The following is an 11,553-nucleotide window of genomic DNA, read 5'->3' as shown; positions in this document are numbered from 1 at the left end:
CAAGGTGAGCCATGCTGGCTCAGGAATTCTGGGAGTTGAAGTCCACGAGTCATGAAGGCCATAGTTCCCCCATGCTGACTCAGGAATTCTGGGAGTTGAAGTCCACGAGTCATAAAAGAGCCAAGGTTGCCTAGCATCAAATCTACCTCAAAACCCAAAGTCCAAGTTTCATTTTGTTTTTCCACCACAAGCATTAATTGTGTCTTTTTCTTTAATCCAAGCGGTTAATTCTAACTCCCTCAGTTTTTGCAACCATTCGTCTGTTGTGGGAATCCATTTTGGGGCCTAAAATAGCCTTTTTTTTCTGTCAGCATGTACAACATCGAGTGACTGACCCGGTTTTATGACATTTTTTTTTTTTGCAGTGGTCACTTAAGAGAATAGTTGTAACTTGAGGGTTGCCTGTAATGGGTTCACGAGAGGCCCTAAAGCTGTGTTTCTCCACTTCAGGCAACTTGAAAGCGGGAATGGACTTCAACTCTATGCTGGCTGGGGAATTCTGGGAATTGAAGTCCACCCCTCTCAAAATGGCCGAGGTCGGAATGATTAACAATTTAACCATTTCTCTCTGCTCCCAACAGAAGATAAGATTGCACCCTACCTGCCAGCATTGATGGAGAGGATGCTCAGCACCTTGACCTCTCCTGGGATTCCGCGCACCAAGGAGCTGGCCGTTAGCGCCATCGGAGCCATTGGTAGGCCGATCTGCACACACACACACACACACACACACACACACACACACAAAACCCTGAGCGTGGAACTGGCCCACAATTATTCAGCCACCTTTCATGCCTAAGACGGGACTAGAACTCCCAGTCTCCTGGTCGTTGGCCCAAGGTCACCCAATTGCCTTTCATGCCTAAGGCGGGACTAGAACTCCCAGTCTCCTGGTCGTCGGCCCAAGGTCACCCAATTGCCTTTCATGCCTAAGGCGGGACTAGAACTCCCAGTCTCCAGGTCGTTGGCCCAAGGTCACCCAATCGCCTTTCATGCCTAAGGCGGGACTAGAACTCCCAGTCTCCTGGTCGTTGGCCCAAGGTCACCCAATCGCCTTTCAAGCCTAAGGCAGGACTAGAACTCCCAGTCTCCTGGTTGTTGGCCCAAGATCACCCAATTGCCTTTCAAGCCTAAGGCAGGACTAGAACTCCCAGTCTCCTGGACGTTGGCCCAAGGTCACCCAATTGCCTTTCATGCCTAAGGCGGGACTAGAACTCCCAGTCTCCAGGTCGTTGGCCCAAGGTCACCCAATTGCCTTTCATGCCTAAGGCAGGACTAGAACTCCCAGTCTCCAGGTCATTGGCCCAAGGTCACCCAATCGCCTTTCATGCCTAAGGCAAGACTAGAACTCCCAGTCTCCAGGTCGTTGGCCCAAGATTACCCAATCGCCGTTCACGTCTAAGGCAGGACTAGAACTCCCAGCATCCTGGTCATTGGCCCATGGTCCAAGGTTACCCACCCAGCTTTCTTGCCTAGGGCAGGACTGGAACTCCCAGTCTCCTCATGATTGGTCCAAAGTCACCCAAACGTCTTTGGTGCCTAAGGCAGGACTAGAACTCATCGTCTCCTGGTGATTGGACCAAAGTCATCCACCCAGCTTTCCTGCCTAAGGCGGGACTAGAACTCGCCATCTCCTGGTCATTGGCCCAAGGTCACCCAGCCGCCTTTCGCACCTAAGGTGGGACTGGAACTCCCGGTCTCATGATTGGCCCAAAGTCACCCAGGCAGCTTTCATGCCTCAGGCAGGACTCGAACTCACCGTCTCCCGGTTTCTAGCCTGGTGCCTCCCTCACCGGGCCAAACCGAGTCACAGATCTGGCTGTAGGAAGGCCGAAAGCACGAACCAGATCCTTAGATCATTTCTGGTGGCGCCCGTTCCCTGCTGATCCTCATCCCTTCTGACCTCCAGCCCAGGCTGCCAAGGAATCTCTTCTCCCGTATTTCCAAGCCATCATGGAGCACCTCACGAGTTACATGCTGACCACCCGGGAAGACCTCAGGCCCGTCCAGATTCAGTCGATCGGTAAGGAAAAACCTTCGGCAACCTGGCAGCCATTGTTGAAATGGGAATGGAATGGAATAGAATAATTAGAATAGAATAAGAAATAAGAATGGAATGGAATGGAATAGAATAGAATAATAACGGAATGATCTGGAATAGAATAGAATAGAATTATGGGATAGAATAGAATAGAATTACAGAACAGAATAGAATTATGGGATAGATTCTATCCCATAATTCTATTCTGTTCTGTAATTATATTCTATTCTATATTCTATCCGATAGAATATAGAATAGAATAGAATTACAGAATAGAATAGAATAGAATAAAATAACGGAATGATCTGGAATAGAATAGAATTATGGGATAGAATAGAATAGAATTACAGAATAGAATAGAATAGAATAAAATAACGGAATGATCTGGAATAGAATAGAATTATGGGATAGAATAGAATTACAGAATAGAATAGAATTATGGGATAGAATATAGAATAGAATAGAATTACAGAATAGAATAGAATTACAGAATAGAATAGAATAATAACGGAATGATCTGGAATAGAATAGAATTATGGGATAGAATAGAATAGAATTACAGAATAGAATAGAATAATAACGGAATGATCTGGAATAGAATAGAATTATGGGATAGAATAGAATAGAATTACAGAATAGAATAGAATTATGGGATAGAATATAGAATAGAATAGAATTATGGGATAGAATATAGAATAGAATAGAATAATAACGGAATGATCTGGAATAGAATAGAATAGAATAATAACGGAATGATCTGGAATAGAATAGAATTATGGGATAGAATAGAATAGAATAGAATTACAGAATAGAATAGAATTATGGGATAGAATAGAATAGAATAGAATAATAACGGAATGATCTGGAATAGAATAGAATAGAATAATAACGGAATGATCTGGAATAGAATAGAATTATGGGATAGAATAGAAAAAATTAGAATTATAGAATAGAATTATGGGATAGAGTATAGAATAGAATAGAATTACAGAATAGAATAGAATAGAATAATAACGGAATGATCTGGGATAGAATAGAATTATGGGATAGAATAGAATTACAGAATAGAATAGAATTATGGGATAGAATATAGAATAGAATAGAATAGAATTACAGAATAGAATAGAATAGAATAATAACGGAATGATCTGGAATAGAATAGAATTATGGGATAGAATAGAATAGAATTACAGAATAGAATAGAATAGGAATAGGAGCTGGAAGGGACCTTGGAGGTCTTCTAGTCCAGCCCCCTACTCAAGCAGGAGGATCTATACCATCTCAGACAAGTGACTGTCCAGCCTCTTCTTAAAAATCTCCAGTGATCGAGCGCCCACGATTTCTGGAGGCAAGCTGTTCCACTGGCTATCCAGCCTTTTGGCCTAGGACAGAGGTCCCCAAGCTTTTGAGTGGGGAATGCTGGGAGTTGAAGTCCGCATATCTCAAAATGGCCACCGTTGAGAGAAATTCCGATTGATGCCTATCTTCCCTGTTCCCTTTGCAGAGACAATGGCTATCCTGGCCAACGTCCTGGATAAAGACATCTTCCAGCCGCTTTCCGAGAAGTGCTGCCAGCTTGGTCTGGACCTCTGCGACAGAGTGGACGACCCAGACTTGCGACGATGCACGTAAGTCTGCTAGGGCCTCTCCCATCACCTGGTGGTGACTTTTCCCTCTCATCTTGACTAATCTTGTTTCATTTTAAACAAGTTAGACCCCAGTCTACCACATGGGGGGGGTTTCAAGGAAGGCAGGGCTGGGGTTAAAAAAACCCCAAGATTAATTAGCTAAATAACTAATAAATAAATATTTTACAATATTTATGTATTTTATATATATATTTTGATATAAATTTATATCATTTAAATTCATATAAATATAAAATTATATAAATATATCAATTGATATAAATTATAAATTGATCAATAAATGATAAATTGATCAACAAATTATAAATTGCTATATTATAAATGATATAAAATAGATTCATATACATATAAGTTATATAAATATACATTTATGCAAATTATCAATGTCTAAATGTAAATTTATGTAATGTAAATTTATGTAAATATAAAGTTATATAAATATATCAATTGATATAAGTTATAAATTGATCAATAAATTATAAATTGATCTAATTTAAATGCATGTAAATGTAAAATATAAATATATAAATTGATATAAATTATAAATTGATAAATTATAAATTGGTAAATTATAAATTATATAAAATAAATTCATATAAATATAAAATTATATAAATATACATTTATGCAAATTATCAATGTCTAACTACAAATTTATGTAATGTAAATTTATGTAAATATAAAGTTATATAAATATAAATTGATCAATAAATTATAAATTGATCTAATTTAAATGCATGTAAATGTAAAATATAAATATATCGATATAAATTGATAAATTGATAAATTATATAAAATAAATTCAGGCATGCCTGGATGAGGAATTCTGGGAGATGAAGTCCACAAGTCATCAAAGGGCCAAGTTTGAAGACCCCTGTTCTAGATCGCGTACGCTAAACCACCATTTAATACAAACCACTGTTTTTACTGTGTTTACTCCTGGATTATCCCAGTGCAATAAGACTGGGCACGCTCTCATATCCTTGGCTTACAACTCCAATGGACCCCAGAATTTCCGTTGCTAAATGAGACATCCCTTACGTGAATTTTGCCCCCTTATGTGCCATGGTCGTTAAATGAATCACTGCAGCGGTTCAGTTAGCCGGTTGTTAAGTGAATCCGGATTCCCCCATTGACTCTCGTCAAAAGGTCGCAAAAGGGGATCATACGACGCACACATACACACACCTTGGACGCTGCAACCGTCCTAAATAGGAGTCGGTTTGCCAAGCGTCCGAATTTTGATCACGGGGAAGGCCGCGTACGGTTGTGTCAAATACGGCCACGTCGTTTTTTCCCCCCAGTGCCCTTGTAACTTCGAACGGTCGCTAAATGAACTGTCGTAAGTCGAGGACTAGCTATAAGGTTAATTTTTTGGGGGGGTTGCCAACTCCAAAAAAAACAAGGATTATTTTTAACGCCCAATTCTCTCCAGGTACAGCCTTTTCGGCTCTCTGGCGAACGTGATGGGGGATTCGATCAGCACGTACCTGCCTCGCATCACCACTCTTCTGATTTATTCCCTCAAATCCACCGAGGGCATCAAGGTGAGAAGGCAACACACACACACGCACACACACACGTCGTGCTGGCTGGGGAATTATGGGAGTTGAAGTCCAAGCGGACTTCAAAGGGCTGAGTTTAGACGCTCGGATGGCACTTGAGGTGCAAGGAGCCGTCTCTGGAGCACTCATGGTGTTACCTAGTTGGGTCACGAGACGTCCGCAAGAAAGAAAACCAGCTGAGGAAGCAGCAGGGACCCCACAGTCCTCCTCCTCCTCCTCCTCCTCCTCTCCCTTCTTCCACTCTGCAAATCCCCTCCCTTCTAGCACTGATGGTGTTTCCTAGTTGGGCCATGAAACACCTACACAAAAACCAGCCATCTCAGAGACTCCACCATCCTCCTCCACTCCGAAAACCCTACTCCCCCGTAGAAGTGATATTGTTACCTAGTTGGGTCATGAGACGTCTCCAAGGAAAAAAACAAGCTCAGAGAGTACCAAAGACCCCACAATCCTTCTCTTCCTCCTCCCCCCTCACTCCCTTCTAGCACTGATGATGTTCCCTAGTTGGGTCATGAAATGTCTGCAAGGAAACCACCCAGCTCAGAGAGCACCAAGGACCCCACAGTCCTCTATCGTCCCTCCTCCTCCTCCTCTCCCTCCTCCTCCTCCTCCTCCTCCTCCTCCTCCTCCTCCTCCTTTTCCTCCTCCTCCCCCCTTCTAGCACTGATGATGTTCCCTAGTTGGGTCATGAAACGTCTGCAAGGAAACCACCCAGCTCAGAAANAACCTTGGCTCTTTTATGACTGGTGGACTTCAACTCCCAGAATTCCTGAGCCAGCCACACTGAGGGGAAAGGGAGAGATTTCCAAGGTGAGCCATGCTGGCTCAGGAATTCTGGGAGTTGAAGTCCACGAGTCATGAAGGCCATAGTTCCCCCATGCTGACTCAGGAATTCTGGGAGTTGAAGTCCACGAGTCATAAAAAAGCCAAGGTTGCCTAGCATGAAACCTACCTCAAAACCCAAAGTCCAAGTTTCATTTTGTTTTTCCACCACAAGCATTAATTGTGTCCTTTTCTTTAATCCAAGCCGTTAATTCCAACTCCCTCGGTTTTTGCAACCATTCGTCCGTTGTGGGAATCCATTTTGGGGCCTAAAATAGCCTTTTTTTCTGTCAGAATGTACAACATCGAGTGACTGACCCGGTTTTATGACATTTTTTTTTTTTTGCAGTGGTCACTTAAGAGAATAGTTGTAACTTGAGGGTTGCCTGTAATGGGTTCACGAGAGGCCCTAAAGCTGTGTTTCTCCACTTCAGGCAACTTGAAAGCGGGAATGGACTTCAACTCTATGCTGGCTGGGGAATTCTGGGAATTGAAGTCCACCCCTCTCAAAATGGCCGAGGTCGGAATGATTAACAATTTAACCATTTCTCTCTGCTCCCAACAGAAGATAAGATTGCACCCTACCTGCCAGCATTGATGGAGAGGATGCTCAGCACCTTGACCTCTCCTGGGATTCCGCGCACCAAGGAGCTGGCCGTTAGCGCCATCGGAGCCATTGGTAGGCCGATCTGCGCGCACACACACACACACACACACACACACACACACACACACAAAACCCTGAGCGTGGAACTGGCCCACAATTATTCAGCCACCTTTCATGCCTAAGACGGGACTAGAACTCCCAGTCTCCTGGTCGTTGGCCCAAGGTCACCCAATTGCCTTTCATGGCTAAGGCGGGACTAGAACTCCCAGTCTCCTGGTCGTTGGCCCAAGGTCACCCAATTGCCTTTCATGGCTAAGGCGGGACTAGAACTCCCAGTCTCCTGGTCGTTGGCCCAAGGTCACCCAATCGCCTTTCATGCCTAAGGCAGGACTAGAACTCCCAGTCTCCAGGTCGTTGGCCCAAGGTCACCCAATCGCCTTTCATGCCTAAGGCGGGACTCCCAGTCTCCTGGTCGTTGGCCCAAGGTCACCCAATCGCCTTTCAAGCCTAAGGCAGGACTAGAACTCCCAGTCTCCTGGTTGTTGGCCCAAGTTCATCCGATCGCCTTTCAAGCCTAAGACGGGACTAGAACTCCCAATCTCCTGGTCGTTGGCCCAAGGTCACCCAATCGCCTTTCAAGCCTAAGATGGGACTAGAACTCCCAGTGTCCTGGTCGTTGGCCCAAGGTCACCCAATCGCTTTTCAAGCCTAAGGCGGGACTAGAACTCCCAGTCTCCTGGTCGTTGGCCCAAGATTACCCAATCGCCGTTCACGCCTAAGGCAGGGCTAGAACTCCCATCGTCCTGGTCATTGGCCCATGGTCCAAGGTTACCCACCCAGCTTTCTTGCCTAGGGCAGGACTGGAACTCCCAGTCTCCTCATGATTGGTCCAAAGTCACCCAAACGTCTTTTGTGCCTAAGGCAGGACTAGAACTCATCGTCTCCTGGTGATTGGACCAAAGTCATCCACCCATTTTTCCTGCCTAAGGCGGGACTAGAACCTGCCATCTCCTGGTCATTGGCCCAAGGTCACCCAGCCGCCTTTCGCACCTAAGGTGGGACTGGAACTCCCGGTCTCATGATTGGCCCAAATTCACCCAGGCAGCTTTCATGCCTCAGGCGGGACTCGAACTCACCGTCTCCCGGTTTCTAGCCTGGTGCCTCCCTCACTGGGCCAAACCGAGTCACAGATCTGGCTGTAGGAAGGCCGAAAGCACAAACCAGATCCTTAGATCATTTCTGGTGGCGCCGGTCCCTGCTGATCCTCATCCCTTGTGACCTCCAGCCCAGGCTGCCAAGGAATCTCTTCTCCCGTATTTCCAAGCCATCATGGAGCACCTCACGAGTTACATGCTGACCACCCGGGAAGACCTCAGGCCCGTCCAGATTCAGTCGATCGGTAAGGAAAAACCTTCGGCAACCTGGCAGCCATTGTTGAAATGGGAATGGAATGGAAGAATAGAATAGAAGAGAATAGAATAATATTAATAGAATAGAATAGAATAGAATAGGATATGGAATGGAATGGAATGGAATGGAATGGAATGGAATGGAATAGAATAGAATAGAATAGAATAGATATAGAATAGATATAGAATGGAATGGAATGGAATGGAATAGAATAGAGTATAGAATAGAATAGAATAGAATAGAATAGAATAGAATAGAATAGAATAGAATAGAATAGAATAGAATAGAATAATATTAATAGAATAGAATAGATATGGAATGGAATGGAATAGAATAGAATAGAACAGAATAGAACAATAACGGAATGATATAGAATAGAATAGAATTATGGGATAGAATATAGAATAGAATAGAATAGAATTACAGAATAGAATAGAATAATAACGGAATGATCTGGAATAGAATAGAATTATAGAATAGAATTATGGGATAGAATATAGAATAGAATAGAATAGAATTACAGAATAGAATAGAATAGAATAATAACAGAATGATCTGGAATAGAATAGAACAGAATTATGGGATAGAATAGAATAGAATTACAAAATAGAATAGAATAGGAATAGGAACTGGAAGGGACCTTGGAGGTCTTCTAGTCCAGCCCCCTGCTCAAGCAGGAGGACCTATACCATCTCAGACAAGTGACTGTCCAGCCTCTTCTTAAAAATCTCCAGTGATCGAGCGCCCACGATTTCTGGAGGCAAGCTGTTCCACTGGCTATCCAGCCTTTTGGCCTAGGACAGAGGTCCCCAAGCTTTTGAGTGGGGAATGCTGGGAGTTGAAGTCCGCATATCTCAAAATGGCCACCGTTGAGAGAAATTCCGATTGATGCCTATCTTCCCTGTTCCCTTCACAGAGACAATGGCTATCCTGGCCAACGTCCTGGATAAAGACATCTTCCAGCCGCTTTCCGAGAAGTGCTGCCAGCTTGGTCTGGACCTCTGCGACAGAGTGGACGACCCAGACCTGCGACGATGCACGTAAGTCTGCTAGGGCCTCTCCCATCACCTGGTGGTGACTTTTCCCTCTCACCTTGACTAACCTTGTTTCATTTTAAACAAGTTAGACCCCAGTCTACCACATGGGGGGGGGTTTCAAGGAAGGCAGGGCTGGGGTTAAAAAACCCCCAAGATTAATTAGCTAAATAACTAATAAATAAATATTTTACAATATTTATGTATTTTTATATATATATTGATATAAATTTATATCATTTAAATTCATATAAATATAAAATTATATAAATATATCAATTGATATAAATTATAAATAGATCAATAAATGATAAATTGATCAACAAATTATAAATTGGTATATTATAAATGATATAAAATAGATTCATATACATATAAGTTATATCAATATACATTTATGCAAATTACCAATGTCTAAATTTATGTAATGCAAATTTATGTAAATATAAAGTTATATAAATATATCAATTGATATAAGTTATAAATTGATCAATTATAAATTGATATAATTTAAATGCATGTAAATGTAAAATATAAATATATAAATTGATATAAATTATAAATTGGTAAATTATAAATTATATAAAATAAATTCATATAAATATAAAATTATATAAATATACATTTATGCAAATTATCAATGTCTAACTATAAAATTATGTAATGTAAATTTATGTAAATATAAAGTTATATAAATATATAAATTGATCAATAAATTATAAATTGATCAATAAATTATAAATTGATCTAATTTAAATAATAATAATAATTTAATTTATATACCGCCCTTCTCCCGTAGGACTCAGGGCGGTTCACAGCATATTTAAAAACAGATACTATACACAAATACAAAAATACAAAAACACAAAAATATAAACCCCAAAAAAACCCCAAAAAAAAAAAAAAAAAAAAAACAACCATGTAAATGTAAAATATAAATATGTTGATATAAATTATAAATTGATAAATTATATAAAATAAATTCAGGCATGCCTGGCTGAGGAATTCTGGGAGATGAAGTCCACAAGTCATCAAAGGGCCAAGTTTGAAGACCCCTGTTCTAGATAGCGTACGCTAAACCACCATTTAATACAAACCACTGTTTTTACTGTGTTTACTCCTGGATTATCTCAGTGCAATAAGACTGGGCACGCTCTCATATCCTCGGCTTACAACTCCAATGGACCCCAGAATTTCCGTCGCTAAATGAGACATCCCTTACGTGAATTTTGCCCCCTTACGTGCCATGGTCGTTAAATGAATCACTGCAGCGGTTCAGTTAGCCGGTTGTTAAGTGAATCCGGCTTCCCCCATTGACTCTGCTTGTCAAAAGGTCGCAAAAGGGGATCAAAGGACGCACACACACACCCGGGCCGCTGCGACCGTCATAAATAGGAGTCGGTTGGCCAAGCGTCCTAATTTTGATCACGGGGAAGGCCGCAATGGTTGTGTCAAATACGGCCATGTCATTTTTTTTTCCAGTGCCGTTGTAACTTCGGTCGCTAAATGAACTGTCGTAAGTCGAGGACTAGCTATAAGGTTAAAAAAAAATTTTTGGGTTGCCAACTCCCAAAAAAACAAGGATTATTTTTAACCCCCAATTCTCTCCAGGTACAGCCTTTTCGGCTCTCTGGCGAACGTGATGGGGGATTCGATCAGTCCGTACCTGCCTCGCATCACCACTCTTCTGATTTATTCCCTCAAATCCACCGAGGGCATCAAGGTGAGAAGGACACACACACACACACACACCTTGCTGGCTGGGGAATTCTGGGAGTTGAAGTCCAAGCGGACTTTAAAGGGCTGAGTTTAGATGCTCAAATGGCACTTGAGGTGCAAGGAGCCGTCTCCGGAGCACTGATGGTGTTACCTAGTTGGGTCACGAGACGTCCGCAAGAAAGAAAACCAGCTGAGGGAGCAGCAGGGACCCCACAGTCGTCCTCCTCCTCCTCCTCTCCCTTCTTCCACTCTGCAAACCCCCTCCCTTCTAGCACTGATGATGTTCCCTAGTTGGGCCATGAAACACCTACACAAAAACCAGCCATCTCAGAAAGCATCATGGACTCCACCATCCTCCTCCATTCCGAAAACCCTACTCCCCCGTAGAAGTGATATTGTTACCTAGTTGGGTCATGAGGCGTCTCCTAGGAAAAAAACAAGCTCAGAGAGCACCAAAGACCCCACAATCATCCTCCTCCTCCTCCTCCCACACTCCCTTCTAGCACTGATGATGTTCCCTAGTTGGGTCATGAAATGTCTGCAAGGAAACCACCCAGCTCAGAGAGCACCAAGGACCCCACAATCCTCCTCTTCCTCCTCCTGCTCCTCTTCCTCCTCCTCCTCCTCCTCCTCCTTTTCCTCCTCCTCCCCCCTTCTAGCACTGATGATGTTCCCTAGTTGGGTCATGAAACGTCTGCAAGGAAAC

At 42.7% G+C, this 11,553-nt stretch overlaps 1 protein-coding gene across 1 annotated transcript in view; it reads left to right on the top strand.

Annotated features, from left to right (window-relative positions):
• Positions 1–581: 581 nt before the first annotated feature.
• The window catches only part of LOC107298061 (importin-4-like), a gene marked incomplete at its 5' end in the record, with an annotated part of 26,744 nt that continues 15,772 nt past the window's right edge, over positions 582–11,553 (top strand). Inside the window, 9 exons of the mRNA XM_029286444.1 lie at positions 582–695; positions 1,910–2,023; positions 3,546–3,669; positions 5,126–5,237; positions 5,570–5,642; positions 6,643–6,756; positions 7,970–8,083; positions 9,011–9,134; positions 10,740–10,851. Of these exons, the coding sequence (XP_029142277.1) occupies positions 582–695; positions 1,910–2,023; positions 3,546–3,669; positions 5,126–5,237; positions 5,570–5,642; positions 6,643–6,756; positions 7,970–8,083; positions 9,011–9,134; positions 10,740–10,851 (1,001 nt within the window). The remainder of the gene's footprint in view (positions 696–1,909; positions 2,024–3,545; positions 3,670–5,125; positions 5,238–5,569; positions 5,643–6,642; positions 6,757–7,969; positions 8,084–9,010; positions 9,135–10,739; positions 10,852–11,553) is intronic.

This window comes from Protobothrops mucrosquamatus, unplaced genomic scaffold (genome assembly GCF_001527695.2).
Source record: "Protobothrops mucrosquamatus isolate PMUCROS unplaced genomic scaffold, P.Mucros_1.0 scaffold3682, whole genome shotgun sequence".
NCBI classification, from domain to species: domain Eukaryota; kingdom Metazoa; phylum Chordata; class Lepidosauria; order Squamata; family Viperidae; genus Protobothrops; species Protobothrops mucrosquamatus.
This window is presented reverse-complemented; position numbering and strand designations above follow the sequence as displayed.